General features: G+C 38.4%; 1 protein-coding gene across 3 annotated transcripts in view; it reads left to right on the top strand.

The window, feature by feature from the left end:
• LOC126187769 (centromere protein I-like) overlaps positions 1-22,091 on the top strand; it is a 351,829-nt gene that overhangs the window by 63,341 nt on the left and 266,397 nt on the right. For all 3 annotated transcript variants that reach the window (XM_049929046.1, XM_049929037.1, XM_049929054.1), the window contains exons 4-5: positions 4,828-4,913; positions 8,688-8,815. In XM_049929046.1, the coding sequence (XP_049785003.1) occupies positions 4,828-4,913; positions 8,688-8,815 (214 nt within the window). The remainder of the gene's footprint in view (positions 1-4,827; positions 4,914-8,687; positions 8,816-22,091) is intronic.

The following is a 22,091-nucleotide window of genomic DNA, read 5'->3' as shown; positions in this document are numbered from 1 at the left end:
CTCCTAATATTGTATCGACCTTCTTTTGCCCGGTATATTGCGGCAACACACTGTTGCATGGACTCAACAAGTTATTGGAAGTCTCCTGCAGAAATATTGAGCCACACTGCCTCTATAGCTGTCCATAATTGCGAAAGTGTTCATGATGTGAATGAACTGATCTCTTGATTATCTCCCATAAATATTTGATGGGTAGCCAAATCATCACTCGAATTGCCCAAAAATGTTCTTCTAACCAGATGCAAGTAGTTATAGCCCAATGACATAGTCTAGAGTCATCCATAAAAACTCTATTGTTTGGGAACATGAAGTCCATGAATGGCTGCAAATGGTCTCCAAGTAGCCAAACGTTGCCATTTCAGTTGGACTAGAGGATCCAGTCCATTGATGTAAACACGGCCAACACCATTATAGAGCCATCACCTGCTTGCACAGTGCTTTGTTGACAATTTTGGTCCATGCCTTCATGGGTTTTGCATCCCACTCGAACCCTACCATCAGCTCTTACCAGCTGAAATCGGAACTTATCTGACCAGGCTACTGTTTTCCAGTCGTCTAGAGTCCAACCAATGTAGTCACGATCCCAGGAGAGGCCTGCTTGTGAAGTTATGCTGTTAGCAAAGGCGTTCATGTCAGTTATCTGCTTCTATAGCCCATTAATGCCAGATTTTACCTTATTTAATGCAGATTTGCTTGTCTGTTAGCACTGACAACTCTTGGTCATTAAGTGAAGGCTGTCGGCCACTGTGTTCTCTATGGTGAGAGGTAATGCCTGATGAAATTTGGTGTTCTTGGCATACTTTGACACTGTGGATTTTGGAATATTGAATTCCCTAATGATTTAAAAAATGGAATGTCCCATGTGCCTTGTTCAGCTACCATTCCATGTTCAAAGTCTATTAATTCCCGGTCATAATCATTTCAAAAATCTTGTCACGTGAGTTACTTGAGTACAAATGCCAGCTGCACCAATGCACTATGCACTGGCCCTTTATATTTTGTGTATGTGAACAGTTGTTTCTATTTCTTTACTTCTTGTGTCACAGCGCAACTGAAACTTGGCTAGCTTGTGGAACATGGAGTATGGCATGAGTTGGTAGGAATAATAAAGTCTGTAGTTGTTGGTTTATGAAATGTATAGTACCTATTTTTATAAGTAAGATAGGATTTTTGCCTGTGTGGAGCAAGCAATTTTTTAAATTTTTGTATTTATTGACATGCACTTTTGGCAGTTGTTCCTTAAAAATTTTAAAGTAATACTTGAGTGCCAAATCTGTATGGCGCTCTTTAAATGTGCATCGATACATTTATGCCACTTAGCATGACCAAGCAAGCCTTCCTCCCAGCACACACAGTGGTGGTGGTCAGTGCTTTTATGGTATCTCAACAGTTGCGGTCAATCTGTGCAACTAATGGTAATACCTGTTATTCTACATAGTAATTACAGTATTTGGCATCAACATTAAATTTTTGTGTATTAGTATCTACAGTGATATGTATTTCTGTATCAAAAAGTATTTTCCCCCTGAATATTGTTCGTTTGGAACTGATTTGGATAAGAATGTTTGTTTCTGTAAAATTTGTAACATAACATCTGTTACTTTTGTCGGTTTGTAGTATATCATCAGTCAATGGGGTTAAATCAGAAACACGCTATGGCAGTTGATAAATTCAGAGGAAACCAGCAATTGTCCTTAAGCAATCCCACAATCTTTTACGTTCTTTCCATTAATTACAGTCATAGTAATTGCATGCCTCTACAAGGACTTTGTCTGATTTGGAATTTTTGTGAAAGGAATTCAGAAGACTCATTTTTGAACTCAAAGCGATGGGCGAACTTATACTGCACGAACTTTAAGGGCAAGAAAGAAGAAATTTCATTTGTCCACCCAAGACCTCAGAAACAGCAGGAGAATATTCAAATTCACAACCTGCAAAGAGGGATGTATGTGTCTCTCATGTATGACTGTGACTGGTGAATTGCAGAGATAATAGACATCAGTTATGACTTAAACGAAATAGTTTTGAACTTTATGCTACCACATGGACCAGCTGCTGGGTATACCGTATTTACTCGAATCTAAGCCGCACTTTTTTTCCGGTTTTCGTAATCCAAAAAACCGCCTGCGGCTTAGAATCGAGTGCAAAGCAAGCGGAAGTTATGAAAAATGTTGGTACGTGCCGCCACAACTAACTTCTGCCGTCGAATATATGTAGGGCGACACAGGCATGCTTTGTAGGCACAAAGATAAATACTGGCGCCAAAACATCTGCATCAGTAAATAAATTAAAAAAAAAAAAAAAGTGGAAGACGAGCTTTTTTTCTCCGCCACGAGTTTCGACCACTGCATTTTCATACATTATCCAACGAAGAAAATACAAATTCCGTATTGTTCATCTTCGAATGTAGCACAATTTCAGTGTACTACGAAAATCTGACTGGCAAGACTGTTTGGGATGTTTGTCAATATGGCCAACTCTACGTTCTAAATTTTTTCCTATCTGTGAGAAGAGATGGTTGCTAATAGGAACCTGATGAAATTTGAATCACATACAGTGTTCTCTTCACCATAAGAATAATACGAATATAAACATTTTGCCATGTATTCTTTTGTGTTTGCTGCTATCTCATTTAAATCCTGTCTGCCTAATAAACTACGAAACTAGAGTGAGACAACAGCAAACGCGGAAGAATATACGTATCGTGTCATGTTTATATTCGTATTATTCTTATGCCTAATAATGATACAGTCTGAAATGAAGCACGGCAAGTGACTAGATTTTTAAATCTAAGATGACTCTAATATCTGTGCAGAATTTGATGTAATAAAGAAGCGGCCGCAAAGATTTTCAAACGGAGAAAAATTTTCGCCTAACTCTCTTTCAGAACATGTTCTATCTTACGCAGTCTATTATTTGATTCTTGTTGATCATTATCCACGAAAGCAGCAGTGTAAGTAACAACAAATAGCAGTCTCTTGCCATTGTTTCGCTAATGAGACGATTCCTCTCTTTTTTTTTTTTTTTTAATTGTACGCGGCGGTAGCGCGCACAAAAGCAAGCCATGCCGCGAGCAGAGACAGGCCGTAAACACGCACTATCAGAATGCGACAAACAATGCATGACACAGTGCAGTAATACATTTTCAGCTTAAGAGTGACGCAAACACCTATAACAAAGAAAACGGCACTTATCAGATCAAAGCAAAATAAGCAATCGATTCAAACCAGACAAAGCATGTGAAAAAGGAAGGGTACCCATATAAATACGGACGGAGCGCCTGACGCATAGCAATGGCTACGTGGTAAAGCTTAACTGCTAAGCTTACGACTCGAACCAAACTACTGTAGCTGTATTGTCATTCATTCGACCTAAATTGTGTCTCATATTACAATGGACCAACTTTGTTTCGATTTGGAGGTGTGGCCTAAAACTTTTCTCTCCCCTTGAATTTCGAGTCTCAAATTTCAGGTGCGGCTTAGATTCGGGAAATTTTTTTTTCCTTGATTTCAAGTCTCATTTTTCAGGTGCGGCTTAGATTCGAGTGCGGCTTAGATTCGAGTAAATACGGTAGGTTTCCAGCTGCAAGACAGGAACACCACCATCAGTGCTCACTTCTAGTTCACAAAGTTTTAATAATTGCGAGTGTCTCAGTTTCCAATGTTCAACAGGAAAGCATCACTTAATGTCAAAGGAAGATAATGATGCAGTTGAACACCCTTTTTAGTTCATTAAATAACTAATTTCAGTTCTAAGCAGACTGCACAGAAGTTGTATGCTTTGGAACCTGTGTGTGTCTGAGGCTTTCACATGTATTTTGGAATCATTTGGAAAATGTCCCTCGTACTCATCTTTCAGAAGAAATAAAACTCTATGTTAAATAAGACTAGTCATTTACTTCATGGAACCAATATGAGATAATGTGGTAATGGAAACTAGTTTAATGTGTGGCAAAATTTTCACTTGAAATTTTCACTTGTTAGTAAGTTTCAGTTTCAAAACATGTTTAACTGAAAAGTGGAAGTTCTCCGTTTCAGGGAATGTAGTATTATATGGTACTAATCAGCAGTAAACTGTCTGAGTAACAGTACACTGTCTGAGGAAACACACTCCTGTTGCTGCCAGTGGAAAGAAAGAAGAAATGACGTGTTTTTCAAAACAACATGGATAACTTGCAGATTAACAGTATGCACTGTCTTTGGAAATCTTTGCATCAAACGTTTTGGGGTGATACATCACACCGTGAGGAACAATTTTTGTTAGCCAAAATGTTTGTTGGCACTTTCCAGTGACATTAGGTGTCATTTTATATTGGTTATGTCCCAGAGAGGCAGCAGGACAATAGCTTACTTCTACATTCATATTCATTGTGTGTTGTCTGTCGTCCAGTCATCTACTCTTCACAAGAGGGGATAGGCCCAGCAAAATTAAAGTTCCTGATTCACTTCTAAAATATCTTTCTCCACTTGTAGGTACTCATTCTTATTGGTTTCTTGTTGAAAATACACTGTCAGATCACTGTGGTAGGTAGTATGTTTCACACCTGATTAGTAGACTCTGCTAGTTTGTGAAATCTCATCGTCTCAGGACCGACATATACTAAAGAGTGCCTAGTGTTGTCTGGAAGTAAGAGCAAACATTTTGCCTCTAACAAAAGTTGTTGTACGTGGCTTGATCTGTCATTCCTAGATGTTTGAAACAATGACTTTGAAATACACTGTGTAAATATTTTGCGGAAAAAAGTCTGTAGAGGATATTTTGTTTACCTTCAACCTTTCCAGAAGTGTTGTTAGATGCTGTTTGACATATTCTTTCTGTTTTTTCTAGCTTTGCTGGAGAATGAGCTCGCAGACAGACGAACGATTGACAGCTTTTATCATCAAATTTATTTTCTAACATTTATTGAAAGTCTGGTAAGTTTGCCGATAATTGTTGGAGTGTGCATTTTGTTTGTTTTTGTCTCTTAGTAACAAATCTGTTTTAACTATATTCCAGTATTCTTTTTTCTTCATGTTGTCCTCCCTCAATTCCTTTATCTCTTCTTTTCCAACTTAAACCACTAAATATGCTGTTTTTCTGTACTGAAAACAAAATCTGATAAACTTTACACTACAGATATGAAATTCAGTGGCCAATATCACTGTTGTAAATAGAATAACATTGTACTTCTGTCAGACTTATGTTTACACCTACAGAGATATGCAATTATCTCAAGATTACTCAGATACTATAAATTCCTTCTGTTTTCCACAATCTACACCGATTCTGTGAGGTATATTCCGTGTAGGGCTTTTAATATTATTACTTAAATAGGTTTTGGACACTTGTTTTTATCCCCAGCAATACCAACAGGGGGGGTACTTTATGCCCACCGCAGCAGCAGCAGCAGCAGCAGCAGATGCAACTTTTCACAGCGAATATCATATTAGGCCAGTAGTGTAAGACCAAATAAGTAGACAAAATAGAAATAATGGCTAGAACAGGTTCTATTGTTTTTATGGCTTCATTTGTGGTCCAATAGGACTATCCTGTGTTTCACCTCACAGCGGAGTTGTGGTGTTGGTGGGTTCTTATTTTCTCTTTCAACTGAAAAATGTGAATGATGGTTTGGGGCATTATCACCCAACATAAAAATATTCCTAGTATTGCCAGTTGCAAACTGATGACATTTAGCTGCAATTGCAAATGGTACAACAGTACAATCTGTCACAGATGAAGGTTCAGACATCAACACCAGGCAGCAACAACGACAGTTTGCAGGTTGGGGGAATGTGTCAGGCTGGTAAGCCCAGTGTCAGTGGACCTTCTGTATGCATGTTTGCAAATGTCAATTTGCCAACTGGAATGTTCTCAGTTAAATGATAAAAAATAAAAGCATTAGCAAATATAGAAATTACAGCACCTATAAATAACAAAAGATGTATCAAACATTAAATATAACTACTGTCCTGAAATGTTTGACAGTAGTATTTTCAGTCTCATTGTGTAAATCTTGTCTGGATGACCTCCAGACCTTTTCTAGTAAAAATCACCTGCTCTTTCTAGTGATACAAAAATAAAGAAAGTAGGAGGTAATAATGTTTTACATCAAACTATGCACAAATTTGATATGAATTTTTTTTGTAGGGGTTCTATATATTAATACAAGGGCTGTTCAATAAAGAATGATCATAATTTTTTTATGGTCATAATTTCTTGTGCTAATATTTAATCTTACGATATTCTGTTAGCTTAATGTGCAATAAACACGCTGTAGTAGTTTCATTGTTGGGAGTCCTGGCTCCCGCCTGTCAGAGGCGGGCAAGGTGAGACATGTCCAGTATCGCCTACCGCTGCATGGAGGTAACAAGTGAGGAACAACATGCGGCTTTGAAATTCTGCTTTTGTCTCAACAAGCCTTCAGCTGAGGCCTATACAATGTTACGGGAGGCCTATGGAGAGTCTGTTCTTCTCTACAGCACAGGTTGAAGGTGGTTTAATATGTATAAAGAGAGGAGACAATCAATTTCAAAGGAAGGTGGACCCGGTGATCAAGTTACTGCTGTTACGGAAGAAAACATCAAAACTGCTGCTGCCATTGTGAGAGAGGATCGACAAATTACCTTAACATTACTTTCTAAAATATCGAACATTTCATTGGGTGCCACCCACACATTAGTGACAGAAACATTACACGACACGTGTTTATGCGCGATGGATTCCAAGACTGTTGATTTCCGAACAAAAGGACATTAGCGTGCCGGTCTGCGTGCAGTTAAAGTTGATGTTAGAGGAAGATCCGGAGTTTCTTTCAAATGTAATCACTGCTGATGAAACTTCGCTACATCATTTTGATCCTGAGAGCAAACAGCAAAGCTCAGTGTGGAAATCTCCTTCATCACCAACCCCAAAAAAGCAAAAGTGGTTGCTTCTGCTGGGAAAGTTGTGGTTATCTCATTCTTTGATATTCATGGAATGGTTTATCAGCATGTTGTACATGCACACACATCACTAACTGGACAATACTACAGGGATGTCCCGAAAACATTGCAAGTCCATATCAGGTGCAAAAGACTACATTTCCATGAAGCAGGATGGATGCTACACCACGATATTGCGCGGCCGCATATTGCCAATGTTGTTGCTGAATATTTTACAAAAATCAACTTGAAGGGCATCCCTCACCCTTCCTATAATCCGGATTTAGCTCCATGTGACTTTTTTCTATTCTCTAACGTGAAGAAACGCCTTCGTGGAAGACATTATCAATCATCAGAAGCAGCGATGAAGGCCTCGGAGGCAATTTTGAAGGACTTCTCAAAAAAAATTTTCCAGCATGTTTTTGATAACTGACAGAAACGCTGGGAGGACAAGTGCATCGCACTCATGGGAGACTACTTTCAGAGAGACCATCAAAATTATGAGGATGAGTAAAGGTATGGGTTGTTTTTTTATTGAACAGCCCTCGTAACTTATAGAACACCTACAAGTAATGGTTCATATAATTAGAATTGATAACATGTAAAGTCTTTATGGAATTGCTGAAGACCAGTCGACACACTTTGTTTGATCATAAATTATTGCAGTCACAAAATGATTGCTAGATTTTGCAACTGGTTTTTCCCCAATGTTGATGCCATGTAGCACTAAAATGGTGACTGATACAACCTTGAAATATTAATAACGTGCAGAGCATAAAAATATGCACATCTGATCCAAATATCTCTTTTGAAGTGCTACTAGTTTCACTTTTAAGCCCTCTTAAATTTGGCGAAAACTGTTGTGTAGTTCAATGACTTTTTTTTATTTTTTGTAAGCTGTAGCTTGGATTTTGCACAGATTAGTTTTATTCTGCATGCTTCATATGTGCAGAATTTCATTCTAGTTGGAGCTTTTCTTGTTGGGATTATTCCTATGATTGGTCCACTTCATATGGAAAATGCATCTTGAATTTTGAAGCTAACCTGACGCACAGTGTCTCGCATAAAGGAATAACTGGAAGGTGGCTTGTATATGTAAATAAACACGCAAAATGCACTGATTTTACACTTAGCTTATTTAGTGACACATTCTACACTAACATGCAGATGAACAGTATATCATCGGTTTATTCCATTCTAAACTACTAATATAGTAGAGGTCCAATAAAACACATCTGCCATTTGGAGTGGTTGACACTTGTTTAAAAGGAAGGAGCAGACTTAGGAGTAGACTTCATATCATAAACATTAACATACTTTCAGTGAATTTCGATTGAAAATAAGTCATCCATGGTGGTACAGTATTACTGTTTATCTATTTGATCAAAACTACTTTCAAATGGTGTACAAACGGAACTCTTCCACATGTATAATCTATACTTCATGTCCTTCTTGTGCAACATTTACCAACATAACGAAAACTATATTAGGAACATAAAACACTCTCTCTGTGGCAATCAAAGTGTGCATTATGTAACATCAATGGCTTTTACACATTTATTCTTGCTTCGTTCCATGCTGTCCTCTCTCAAAATATTAAACTGCTTTATTCTAACATCTGAGACTATTTGTAGAGACATTCTTCTTTGCGAAAGTATGCTGACTGTGATGGCTAGTTAATCATAGACATTAGTAATATTTTTTTTTCCATTTTGCGGTTAGCATTATTATTACTAGCTAATTATTAATGTTAAATAAAGTATAAACTGCACAAATTATTTTTACCAGGCACGGTGGGCTTCTAAAATTGTATATCTGTTGACTACACCAGATGACATTACAAGAGCAAGGGTTGTAAGATTATTGAGCAGCCGGCTCAAACAGCCACGAGCACACCACATCGATGCGTTACTTGGGTAAGCTACTTTGGTGTAAAAATTAAAGCTACCATTAATAATATGTGACAATAATTTGTTGCCTGAGTAATGAAGCTTCTGTACAGAAAGGTATGCTTTAGCTTCTTCAGCCTAGAAGCTAGTTATCTATCTACAGTCTTTGTTTTTTCGTCTTAGCTTTCTAAACCGGTTTTGTACAGGTTTCAGACCGTTGATACCTAGAAAAATGTGTGCCATGTTAGATAATACTGATAGGCAGAGCATATAGATGTCAGAGCCAATGTGGAACACAGCAGTAATCTGCTGTTAATATTGACTTCTTCATTATCAATCTGACATTCACCACTGGTTGAAGGTCTCCTCCATGCACTGTTTTAAACATCCGTTTTGCTCCTGGTGTTTCCATAGGTTATTGATTTGGTCCTTTCTTATCTCTTGACATTTGGAAAATAGCTTCCTTGGTGTGTCTACCATCTGTTTACTTGACTGTGTCCTATGCATCTCTGTTATGTTTTTAATACAGTTGTAATTATGTGGTCCTCTCCAGTGTGGTCCCAGAGCCATTTGCTTATTTTAGTAATGCATCTCTTAACTGAATGCTCACTGACCCTCAGCCTTTAAGTGGTCTGTTTTTAAATAAAAACTGATAATACACACTGATTATAACCTTTACTTTTCAGGATCATCAGAAGTTTAATTTTGAAACCTATATTTAATTTTCCAAAAGGTCTCCAGGCCATTTTTACTTTTCTGTTTATTTATGTTAGTATCCACCTTATCATCTCCCATTGCTCTAAAAACAAGAACTAAACTGTTTGTGGAACTTCATTGTTAATTTCTATCATTTTCCATTCTGCGTTGTATATGTGGGTTATTAATCAGTTTAGTATTGTTATAATTTATTTCAAAGATTACTCTATCCCAGGATGTCTCTATTATGTTCTTTCATCAGTTGTTGAAGTTTGTCTGTACTACTACACACTTATTCTGTTAACAACTGTGAGGCAAATGCAATCTTCTAGGCTAGACTTATCTCACTAGTGATTTCCTCACTATCCTGATGAAGACTCACTTAAGGTTTGGCATTGAGATATTTATTCCTCAATATCTTGAGGCAGGTTGAATTGATATCTTGTTTCTCTAAGGCTGTTAATATAAATTTATTTGAAACCGTGGCTAAAACTTTCTCAGAATCTATGAATCTCAGATGAAGTGGTAACTTTTATTTTGTGCTCCAATCTATGTTTAGTTCATGACTTACAAATTGATACATTGTGCTGTATCCACTTAAATATCCAGTTTTATTTAATTTAGCAAACTTGGCCATATTCCTTTAGCAGTTTTCTTGAAACTCATCTGTTAATCAGTTGATTCGGACTATTTGAGATTTGCTTTTCTTCCACTTTTTTTATGCCTGCAACATCTTTTTCTATTTGTCTAAGTTCCTATGTTAAATAATTATCCCTGTTTTCTATGTCCAAATAACCTCCCTTTGCCATGGTGCTGAACTGGTTCTTAATTTGATCTGGTATTCCTGCCCAAACTTTAAAGAATTAAAAAAGTGCTAATGTGTATTTGTGATGTCCTGCCTGATGCATTTCCTCCTGGCTTTGTATCTAGCGCCACACGTATTTTTAAAGTCATTAAAAATTGTTGAATTCTCTAAAATTTCTGTTTTGTTTGATCAAATATAGTCATTTCATGTCCATATCCATACTCTCCCTTTAAAACTCTCTTTAAAATTCCGAAGGCAGCAGGAGTAAAATACAGGGAACTAAAGACTATTTGCAATTTGTACAAAAACCAAATGGGAGTTAGGAGTCAAGGGTCATGAAAGGCAAGCAGTGGTTGAGAAGGGAGTAAGACAGGGTTGTAGCGTATCCCCGACGTTGTTCAGTCTGCATATTGAGCAAGCAGCAAAGGAAGCAAAAGAAAAATTTGGAGAAGGAATTAAAATCCATGGAGAAGAAATAAAAACCTTGAGGTTTGCCGATGACATTGTAATTGTATCAGAGACAGCAAAGGACCTGGAAGAGTAGTTGAATGGAATGGACAGTGTCTTGAAAGGAGAATATAAGATGAACATCAACAAAAGCTAAACGAGGATAATGGAATGTAATTGAATTAAATCAGGTGATGCTGAGGGAATTAGATTAGGAAATCGGACACTTAAAGTAGTAGACTAGAAGAAGGGATCGATTGGTAGAACACATTCTGAGACATCAAGGTATCACCAATTTAGTATTGGAGGGAAGCACGGAGTGCAAGAATCGTAGAGGGAGACAAAGAGATGAATATGCTAGGCAGATTCAGAAGAATGTAGGTTGCAGTAGTTACTCAGAGATGAAGAAGCTCGTGCAGGGTAGAGTAGCTTGGAGAGCTGCATCAAACCGGTCTATGGGCTGAAGACCACAACAACAACATCCATTTAGTAATTGTCATCTGTTTTCATTTTGCTTTTTTTTCTGAATGTGTTAAGAAACAACACCTGCTATAATATCCAACATTCTCCACTGAATTATTTTTCTTTGGTATTGTTCTACTTGTGAATTAGAATACCATTTTGCCATCTTTTAGTGTGATTTGTTTCTGTTTATCAGCTTCTGCAACTCTTTGTAAAGGGTTGCTACCTCATCGTGATGTAGACCTGTTGATGCAAACACATGAATGAATTGATTTCTTTCTGTCTTTCTTTATAGTGGCTGGCGGTAGAAGATTTTTAGTTCTGAAATATTGTGGTTTGATGTTTAGTGTTATATTTTATGAGAGAGTAGTTAAATTTTCACTATAGGTAAAAAAAAAAAAAAGTGTGTGTGTGTGTGTGTGTGTGTGTGTGTGTGTGTGTGTGTGTGTGTGTTGGGTTTATTTATTTATTTTTATTTTTGCCTGCAGAAGGAAAAGAATATAATTGAGTTGTAATGGCCTTCTCCCTTTGGTAGTCAAAGAATGCTTTAGTTTTACTAACTTCATTTCTCTCTCTCTTCTGGCTGCTACTTTTAATTTAAAATATTTAGAATGAATGTATTACATTTACTTAATAGTTGCTTATGTTACTGAATGTGGATGAACCTTCAATTTTTATTTTATTTATTTTATTAATTTTTTTTTTTTTAAAAAAAGAGCAAAAGCTGTCTTTTCATTGTGTTCCATGTTTGATAGCTTCGTAGGTGAAAGATAAAACTAGTTTTTATTTGTTTGTTTGTTTATTGATAAATATAGATATTAAAAAAGTTCATCATGCTAAATTTTTGAATTTCGGTGTATAACATACTAGTAAGGATTTTTATGCTTATGATGTACAGCAAATAATTTCCCTAATAAATACACTATATTTTATACCCATGAAAAGTACTGAGATTATTTGTGCCTAACAAGTAAACTAGAAATATTAGATATTATAACTGCTTGTCTTATATGGCAGCACGTGGGAGAAATGAAAAGTAATTTATTTATAAGTTGTTGTAAAAAGTAATCTCTGAAATAGATCATAAATTTGCAGGTTCATTTCTTTACCATTATTAATCTGAGCTTGTAGTGTCTAGTAGCACTTGCCTTTCCTGATAAGGACACACGTACACAGCACACTATAAATCATATGAAGATTTTGCCATTCCATGGCATTTAAATATACTTGTTTCTGTGGTAAATAATTTGATTAATGAAGGAATGTAATAGGAACATAGTACGTGTGATTAACATTTAACAGATAGACACTTTTATCCCTGTACAGATACATGTACCTTTAGTATATGTTGGTCAAGAAACCAGGAAGAACAGAAGTGAGAATTTAAAATAACTTTGCTGATTATTATAACGCTTAGCAACCAATGAGTCATATCAGAAGACGTCATAGGTTCAAATCGATGTATGGTAAGTCACATGGCGACACAGTAAACTGGTTTAATGAGAAGGTAACTTCTATCATGATGATGCAATAAACTATAACATAGACCATTTCTTCCTCATTCACAAGATTGTAGTTTGGAATAGAGTATGATGTTTTAATACGAGAATAAACCTCTGCCTTCTGTTGTTAATTAACTATTGCCATTCTTCCCCCCCTCCCTCCAGGGAGGTATTATTATATATTTATTCTTGATATTTGTGTGTAATTTTGTCATGTGATGATGCCGCGACTTGATGGGTGGCGTTCCCATAGATCGAATGGTGAGAAATAGTTAAAACTGAGCCGGGACATATGAGTAACCGGATCTGGAAAAACTTTTCGACATTGATTGACAGTGCAATACAATATGAACAGTAAAATGAAAGCAAACTGATTTTTCTTTAAGGAAGAAGATGAAGAAGAAACCTATAACCATATCCCTCAGTCAGCCAAAATTAATAAGTCCCTAATCACATAAATGATAAAATGAACTTGGCCATACTAAAGAAAATGAAATAAATAGCAACCAGTTAATAATCCAATGAGTAAAATCCTGCAGCCACACCCAGTGACATGTAGCCTCTGCCCTGCAAACAGGTTTCATAAAGCAGACAATATATTTGATCTTGTGGTAGATGATGTACTCTTACATATGCTACTTATCATACATCCTACAATTACAATTGTATATCACTGTCCATCACTGCTGCACATGCACACTTATGGTGTCTGTACAATAAGGTAATTGTAGTCTTGGTACACATGTTTATTATCAAATTTCAAAAATGAGAATGATCGTATGTTGTCAGTGGACGGGAGTTCCCAGGCGGGAAGTTCGGCTGCCAATTGCAAGTCTTATTGAGTGTGACACCACATTGGGCAACTTGCGTGTTGACAATGGGAATGAAATGATGATGAGGACAACACAACACCCAGTCGCTGAGGGGAAAAAATCTTCTACCCCAGCCGGGAATCGAACCCGGACCCCGGTGCGTGGCATTCCAACGCACTGACCGTTCAGCTATGTCAAGTTTCAAAATGTCAAACACATGTAGTTTTTCAGTAATAATGGGGGTACGCAGCTGTGTTGTTGCACTGTGACAGTTTGCTGTGTTTTAGTGAAACTTTACTCCAGTTCACATGTAGACTGCAGAGCATCTCTTCATGGCACTAGGGTATGTGTTGATGGATTGCAGTGCTCCCATCACTTATACATCATAGAAGTTGTCCCTTTGACATCAGAGTTGCTGTTTGCAAGTAAATGCAATTTACAATTCACTTTTCATATCAACTACTACAATTTGTCCTTCTTTTTCATAGTGCAGTACCACGTTACACATACTTAGTCCGACTGTCTAACATTTGAATGTTTATGTTGTTGCGTGTATACAAATCTGTCAGACTTACATCAAATCCTCACACTATAACATCCTGGTATACTACCATACCAAATCTCGCGATTGTATGCTATCCTATTACCAATGGAATTGTGTTAATGTAAATACCTCTCATAATTCAAGCATGTACAATTCGTGTAAGCACATCTGCTTCAGTGCTACCTACACCCTTAACTGATATCCAATGCACAAACAGCACATGTGTCTAAATACGGACATTGTAGGTTGCTGTTTGCTCTTGCCCACGTATTTTCCACCGCATTTACTTGCACCAGGCCTAGAAAGGAAAACACTCAGCAAAACTAAGTAAGATAAAGAAATCAGAACTACATATAAATCCATAATAAAATCCTAAATCTTAACTTACTGTGTTTCATGGACTACAAGACACTATGGGCCATAAGACACACCTTAATTTTTAAACAATTAAAAAAATAATTTACCTTTTTTTATTATTAGGTTGCAAAGCCAGTCTAAAAAAACTTCTTAGTTTATAAACTGAACTTGCCTTTAAAATCCCTGAAAATCATCCGAACTTTCTCCTCCTCCTCCTCCTCCTCATCTCCCTCTTTGTCATCACCATTGTCGCTTCATATGTATGATGGTCTTCACTGCCATCAAAAACATTACTTATGCCGCACCTATTGAAAGATTTAACAGTAATGTATTCTCCCACTCTAGACGATGACTGTTTTATCCACTGACAAACTTGTTTGATTGGAGGTTGTTTTAAAGCTCCCTTCAGCATGAATTCATGTTGGGTTTCGTCCATCATCCATTTGTTCCATTCCTCTCTCATATACTTTTGATATGGTTCATTTATCGAGACCTTAAGTTTTTACAGTTGTGAAGTAAGTCCTCCCATAATAACAGCAAGCTCTGTGTTTCCGTGTCTCAGTTTCTCTTTCACAGAATTTTTCAAATGACTACGAAATTGATCTAGCACAAGAAGGGAAATATTCTTCAGTAAAGCACCTTTCCTCCTCTTCCACACACTGTTATTACATAATTTCATACAAGCCTCATCCATCCAGCCCTTGTCATGTATGTGAACAACACCACCTGGTGGTATTTCAGAAGGTTTTGACATTGTTTTGTGCTTGAAAATGATAATTGGATTAAGTTTAGTACTGTCAGCACAACATGAAAGGACAACAGCACAATGCATTTTTTGTGTGCACTTGTCTTTATTGTTACAGTTTTAACACCATTCATGGCAACTGTTGTGTTATTGTGCACATGAAATATCACAGCAGTTTCATCCGTGTTCGTTATTTGGCTTAGTTGTACATTGGTTTTCTTTCGATGTTGAATAATCAAGTGATGGAAAGATAATACACTATGTGATCAAAAGTATCCGGACACCCCCATAAACATATGTTTCTCATATTAGATTGATTGTGCTGCCACCTACTGCCAGGTACTCCATATCAGCGACCTCAGTTGTCATTAAACATCATGAGAGAGCAGAATGGGGCACTCCGCAGAACTCGATGACTTTGAACGTGGTGAGGTGATTGGGTGTCACTTGTGTCATTCGTCTGTATGCGAGATATGCACACTTCTAAACGTGCCTAGGTCCACTGTTTCCAATTTGATAGCGAAGTGTAAACGTGAAAGCACACGTACAGCACAAAAGCTGACCTCATCTGTTGACTGACAGAGACCGCCGACAGTTGAAGAGGGCCGTAATGCGTAATAGGCAGACATCCATCCAGACCATCACACAGGAATTCCACACTGCATCAGGATCCACTGCAAGTACTATGATAGTTAGGCGGGAGGTAAGAAAACTTGGATTTCATGGTTGAGCGGCTGCTCATAAGCCACACGTCATACCGGTAAATGCAAAACGACGCCTCGCTTGTTGTAAGGAGCGTAAACATTGGATGATTGAATAGTGGGAAAACATTGTGTGGAGTGATGAATCACGGTACACAATGTGGCGATCTGATGGCAGGGTATGGGTATGGCGAATGCCCGGTGAATGTCATCTGCCAGCATGTGTAGTGCCAACAGTAAAATTCAAAGGCAGTGGTGTTATGGTGTGGTCGTGTTTTTCATGGAGGGGGCTTGCACCCCTTGTTGTTTTGTGTCGCACTATCACAGCACAGACCCACATTGATGTTTTAAGCACGTTCCTGCTTCCCACTGTTGAAGAGCAATTTAGGGACGGGTATCTGTTGAGAGGCCAAACAAACGTGTGGTTCCTGAAGAGGGGCAGCAGCCTTTTCAGTAGCTGCAGGTGCAACAGTCTGGATGGTAGACTGATCTGGCCTTGTAACATAACCAAAATGGCCTTGCTGTGCTGTGCTGTTACTGTGAATGGCTGAAAGCAAGGGGAAACTACAGGCATAATTTTTCCCGAGGGCCTGCAGCTTTACTGTATGGTTAAATGAAGATGGCGTCGTCTTCGTTAAAATATTCCGGAGGTAAAATAGGCCCCCCATTCGGACCTCTGGAGGAGCCTACTCAGGAGGATGTCATTATCAGGAGAAAGAAACCTGGCATTCTACAGATCAGAGAGGGAATGTCAGAGCCCTCAGTCGGGCTGGTAGGTTAGAAAGTTTAGAAAGGGAAATGGGTAGGTTAAAGTTATAGTGGGAATTAGTGAAGTTTGGTGGCAAGAGGAACAACACTACTGCTCAGGTGACTAAAGGGAAATAAACACAAAATCAAATAGGGGTAATGCAGGAGTAGGTTTAATAATGAATTTAAAAAAATAGGAGTGCTGATAAGCTACTATGTACAGGATAGTGAATGCATTATTGTAGCCAACATAGACACGAAGCCCACATCTACCACAGTAGTACAAGTTTATATGCCAGCTAGCTCCGCAGAAGATGAAGAGATTGAAGAAATATGTGATGCTATAAAAGAAATTATTCAGATAGTGAAGGGAGACGAATATTTAATAGTCATGGGGGACTGGAATTCTATAGTAGGAAAAGGAAGAGAAGGAAAAGTATTAGGTGAATATGGACTGGGGGTAAGGAACAAAAGAGGAAGTTTTCTGGTTGAATTCTGCGCAGAGCATAACTTAATCATAGCTAACACTTGGTTTAAGAATCATGAAAGAAGGTTGCATTCGTGGAAGAGGCCTGGAGACACTGGAAGGTTTCAGATAGATTATATAATGGTAAGACAGAGATTTATGAACCAGGTTTTAAACTGTAAGACATTTCCAGGGGCAGATGTGGACTCTGACCACAATTTATTTGTTATGAAATGTAGATTAGAAGTGAAGAAATGCAAAAAGGTAGGAATTTAAGGAGATGGGACCTGGATAAACTGAAAGAACCAGAGGTTGTAGAGAGTTTCAGAGAAAGCATTAGGGAACGATTGACAAGAATGGTGGATAGAAGTACAGTAGAAGAAGAATGGGTAGTATTGAGGGATGAAATAGTGAAGGCAGCATGGGATCAAGTAGGTAGAAAGACAAGGGCTAGTAGAAATCCTTGTGTCACAGAAAAGGTTATTGAAATTAATTGATGAAAGGAGAAAATATTAAAAATGCAGTACATGAAGTAGGCAAAAAGGAATACAAACGTCTCAAAAATGAGATCAACAGGAAGTGCAAAATGGCTAAGCAAGGTTGGCTGGAGGACAAATGTAAGGATGTAGAGGCATACATCACTAGGGGTAAGATACACTGCCTACAGGAAAATTAGAGACCTTTGGAGGAAAGAGAACCACTTGCATGAACATCAAGAGCTCAGGTGGAAAGGAAAGCTGAAAGGTGGAAGGAGTATATAGAGGGGCTATACAAGGGCAGTATATTTGAGGACAATATTATGGAAATGGAAGAGGATGCAGATGAAGATGTAATGGGAGATATTATACTGTGTGAAGAATATGACAGAGCACTGAAAGATCTAACTCAAAAGAAGGCCCCGGGAGTAGACAACATTCCATTATAACTACTAATAGCCTTGGAAGAGCCAGCCATGACAAAATTCTTCTATCTGGTGAGCAAGATGTATGAGAGAGGTGAAATACCCTAAGACTTCAAGAGGACTATAGTAATTTCAGTCCAAAAGAAACCAGTAGTCGACAGGTGTGGAAATTACTGAACTACCAGTTTAAAAAGTCACAGTTGCAAAACACTAACACGAAGCTATGAAATCTTCATGAGTTATCAGCCGAGTGGCATCATCTTCTAGTTGCAATTTTTCAATGGATTTGGCATACATCAATCATCTTCTTTCAGTGGATACGCAATTCATTAAAATGTTGCAACTAGAAGACGATGCCACTCGGCTGATAATCCCTGAAGATTTCATACCTGAAATAGGCCGAGAAAGCCTGCAATCGCATACTGACATGAATTCTTTACTGACAAATGGAAAACACTGGTAGAAGCTGAACTCGGGGAAGATCATTTTGGATACTGTAGAAATGTTGGAACACACAAGGCAATACTAACCCTACGACTTATCTTAGAAGATAAAGAAAAGGCAACCCTATGTTTCTAGCATTTGTAGACTTGGAAAAAGCTTTTGAGAATGTTGACTGGAATACTCTCTTTAAAATTCAGAAGGCGGGAGGGGTAAAATACATGGAGTGAAAGGCTATTTACAGTTTGTACAGAAACCAGACGGCAGTTATAAGAGCTGAGGGGCGTGGAAGGAATGCAGTGGTTGGGAAGGGAGTGAGACCGGGTTGTAGCCTATCCCAGATGTTATTCAATCTGTATATTGAGCAAGCAGTAAAGGAAACAAAAGAAAAATTTGGAGTAGGTATTAGAATCCTTGGAGAAGAAATAAAAACTTTGATGTTTGCTGTTGACTTTGTAATTCTGTCGGAGACAGCAAAGGACCTGGAAGAGCAGTTGAACGGAATGGACAGTGTCTTGAAAGGAGGATATAAGATGAACATCAACAAAAGCAAAACGAATATAATGGAAAGTAGTTGAATTAAATCTGGTGATGCTGAGGGAATGAGATTAAGAAATGAGACACTTAAAGTAGTAGATGAGTTTTGCTATTTGGGGAACAAAATAACTGATGATGCTCGAGATAGAGAGGATATAAAATTTAAACTGTTTATGACAAAGAAAGCGTTTCTGAAGAAGAGAAATTTGTTAACATCAAGTATAGATTTAAGTGTCAGGAAATCTTTTCTGAAAGTATTTGTATGGGGTGTAGCCATGAATGGAAGTGAAACATGGATAATAGTTTGGACAAGAGGAGAATAGAAGCTTTCTAAATGTGGTGCTGCAGAAGAATGCTGAAGATTAGATGGGTAGATCACGTAACTAACGAGGAGGAACTGAATGGAATTGGTGAGAAGAGGAATTTGTGGTGCAACCTGACTAAAAGAAGGGATCTATTGGTAGGACACGTTCTGATGCATCAAGGGATCACCAATTTAGTAATGGAGGGAAGTGTGGAGGGTAAAATTCGTAGAGATGAATACACTAAGCAGATTCAGAGGGATCTAGGTTACAGTATTTACTCGGGAGTTGAAGAAGCTTGCAGTGGATAGAGCTGCATGAAAGTCTCTGGACTGAAGTCAACAACAACAACAACAACAACAACAACAACAACAAGAACAACAGACTGGCCTGCACAGAGTCCTGACCTGAATCCTACAGAACACGTTTGGGATGTTTTGGAACGCCGACTTCATGCCAGACCTCACTGACCGACATCAATACCTCTTCTTAGTGCAGCAGTCTGTGAAGAATGGGCTGCCATTCCCCAAGAAACCTTCCAGCCCCTGATTGAACGTATGCCTGCGAGAGTGGAAGCTGTCCTCAAGGCTAAGGGTGGGCCAACACCATATTGAATTCCATCATTACCTATGGAGGCCGCCACAAACTTAAGTCATTTTAGCCAGGTGTCTGGATACTTTTGATCACACATTGTATTTTCTCTTCATGCTCTTGTGGTATTTTCTGAGATATTTTAGTTTTGATTCGTTTGCTAAGTCCATGGTGCTTCATAAACCTGTAGCACCAATCAACTCCAACCATAGAGTCACTGTAGCACTATCTTACAAGCATGTATTTGAATCATTTTTGTATTAATTTCAGTGCCTTTTTCATGATGTACTTGAATCCATTTCAATACATTATATTCAAGTTTTGACCATTTTGCATTCAGTCCTCTGTTTGTACATTTAGTCTTAATCATTTTCTTCAATTGTTCTTTTCTAGCCCTCCAGTCATGAATGATTTTTTTCTGTTGGTGGAGGGCCGACATGCTGCTCAGCTATTCTGTTTCTGTATTCTACTGCATGTGCTATTACTTTCAATTTATAACCCACATCATACAAATACCTTTAATTTTTTTCTACTGCAAAACTAGCTACTAACAAAAATATTGTACTGTTACCGATAAGACAAATCACTTTCAGTTCAGCTTCACTGGAACTGTAGACTGCAATGATGTATCACAGGGTAGACAGTACTCTTGGTTTGTGATCACAGAATGGGAGGGGGACAGTGTTAGCAAGCTTGTGAGTCCCTGCAACTCTTGTTTGTCACATCGGTGCAGTGTCCCCACCGCCAGTTGAAACTGATGTTGTCAGATGGGGATAGGTTTCCCGCTGCATTGAATATACGGTCATTTTTAAGACTGCTGGAAATTTTAAATCACACACTAGACATTTTTGCATTAATTTTGGGTATAAGAACGTACCTGAATTTTGGAGGCCATTTTTCAAAGAAAAATGTGAATCTTTTAATCTGTAGGTAACATTCCCTCCTGGAATTAGAAGTAACCAGTCAGCAGTTATTGAACTTCAATGTTTAACTTACTAAATGGAGAAAGGGAAATCCTTGGTGCCTAAACACTTTATTTAATTGCTTTGTCATTGTCTGACTGCTTATACAGGGTGTTACAAAAAGGTACGGCCAAACTTTCAGGAAACATTCCTCACACACAAATAGAGAAAAGATGTTATGTGGACATGTGTCCGGAAACACTTAATTTCCATGTTAGAGGTCATTTTAGTTTCGTCAGTATGTACTGTACTTCCTCGATTCACCGCCAGTTGGCCCAATTGAAGGAAGGTAATGTTGACTTCGGTGCTTGTGTTGGAATGCAACTCATTGCTCTACAGTTCTAGCATCAAGCACATCAGTACATAGCATCAATAGGTTAGTGTTAATCACGAACGTGGTTTTGCAGTCAGCGCAATGTTTACACATGCGGAGTTGGCAGATGCTCATTTGATGTATGGATTAACACAGGGCAATAGCCGTGGTGCGGTACGTTCGTATCGAGACAGATTTCCAGAATGAAGGTGTCCCGACAGGAAGACGTTCGAAGCAATTGATCGGCATCTTAGGGAGCACGGAACATTCCAGCCTATGACTCGCGACTGAGGAAGGCCTAGAATGACGTGGACACCTGCAATGGACGAGGCAATTCTTCGTGCAGTTGACAATAACCTTAATGTCAGTGTCAGAGAAGTTGCTGCTGTACAAGGTAACATTGACCACGTCACTGTATGGAGAGTGCTACGGGAGAACCAGTTGTTTCCGTACCATGTACAGCGTGTGCAGGCACTATCAGCAGCTGATTGGCCTCCACGGGTACACTTCTGCGAACGGTTCATCCAACAATGTGTGAATCCTCATTTCAGTGCAAATGTCCTCTTTACGGATGAGGCTTCATTCCAACGTGATCAAATTGTAAATTTTCACAATGAACATGTGTGGGCTGACGAGAATCCGCATGCAATTGTGCAATCACATCATCAACACAGATTTTCTGTGAACGTTTGGGCAGGCATTGTTGGTGATGTCTTGATTGGGCCCCATGTTCTTCCACCTACGCTCAATGGAGCACGTTATCATGATTTCATACGGGATACTCCACCTGTGCTGCTAGAACATGTGCCTTTACAAGTACGATAAAACATGTGGTTCATGCACGATGGAGCTCCTGCACATTTCAGTCGAAGTGTTCGTACGCTTCTCAACAACAGATTCGGTGACCGATGGATTAGTAGAGGCGGACCAGTTCCATGGCCTCCACGCTCTCCTGACCTCAACCCTCTTGAC

Source organism: Schistocerca cancellata, chromosome 1 (assembly GCF_023864275.1).
Source record: "Schistocerca cancellata isolate TAMUIC-IGC-003103 chromosome 1, iqSchCanc2.1, whole genome shotgun sequence".
In the NCBI taxonomy this organism is placed as follows: Eukaryota; Metazoa; Arthropoda; class Insecta; order Orthoptera; family Acrididae; genus Schistocerca; species Schistocerca cancellata.
This window is presented reverse-complemented; position numbering and strand designations above follow the sequence as displayed.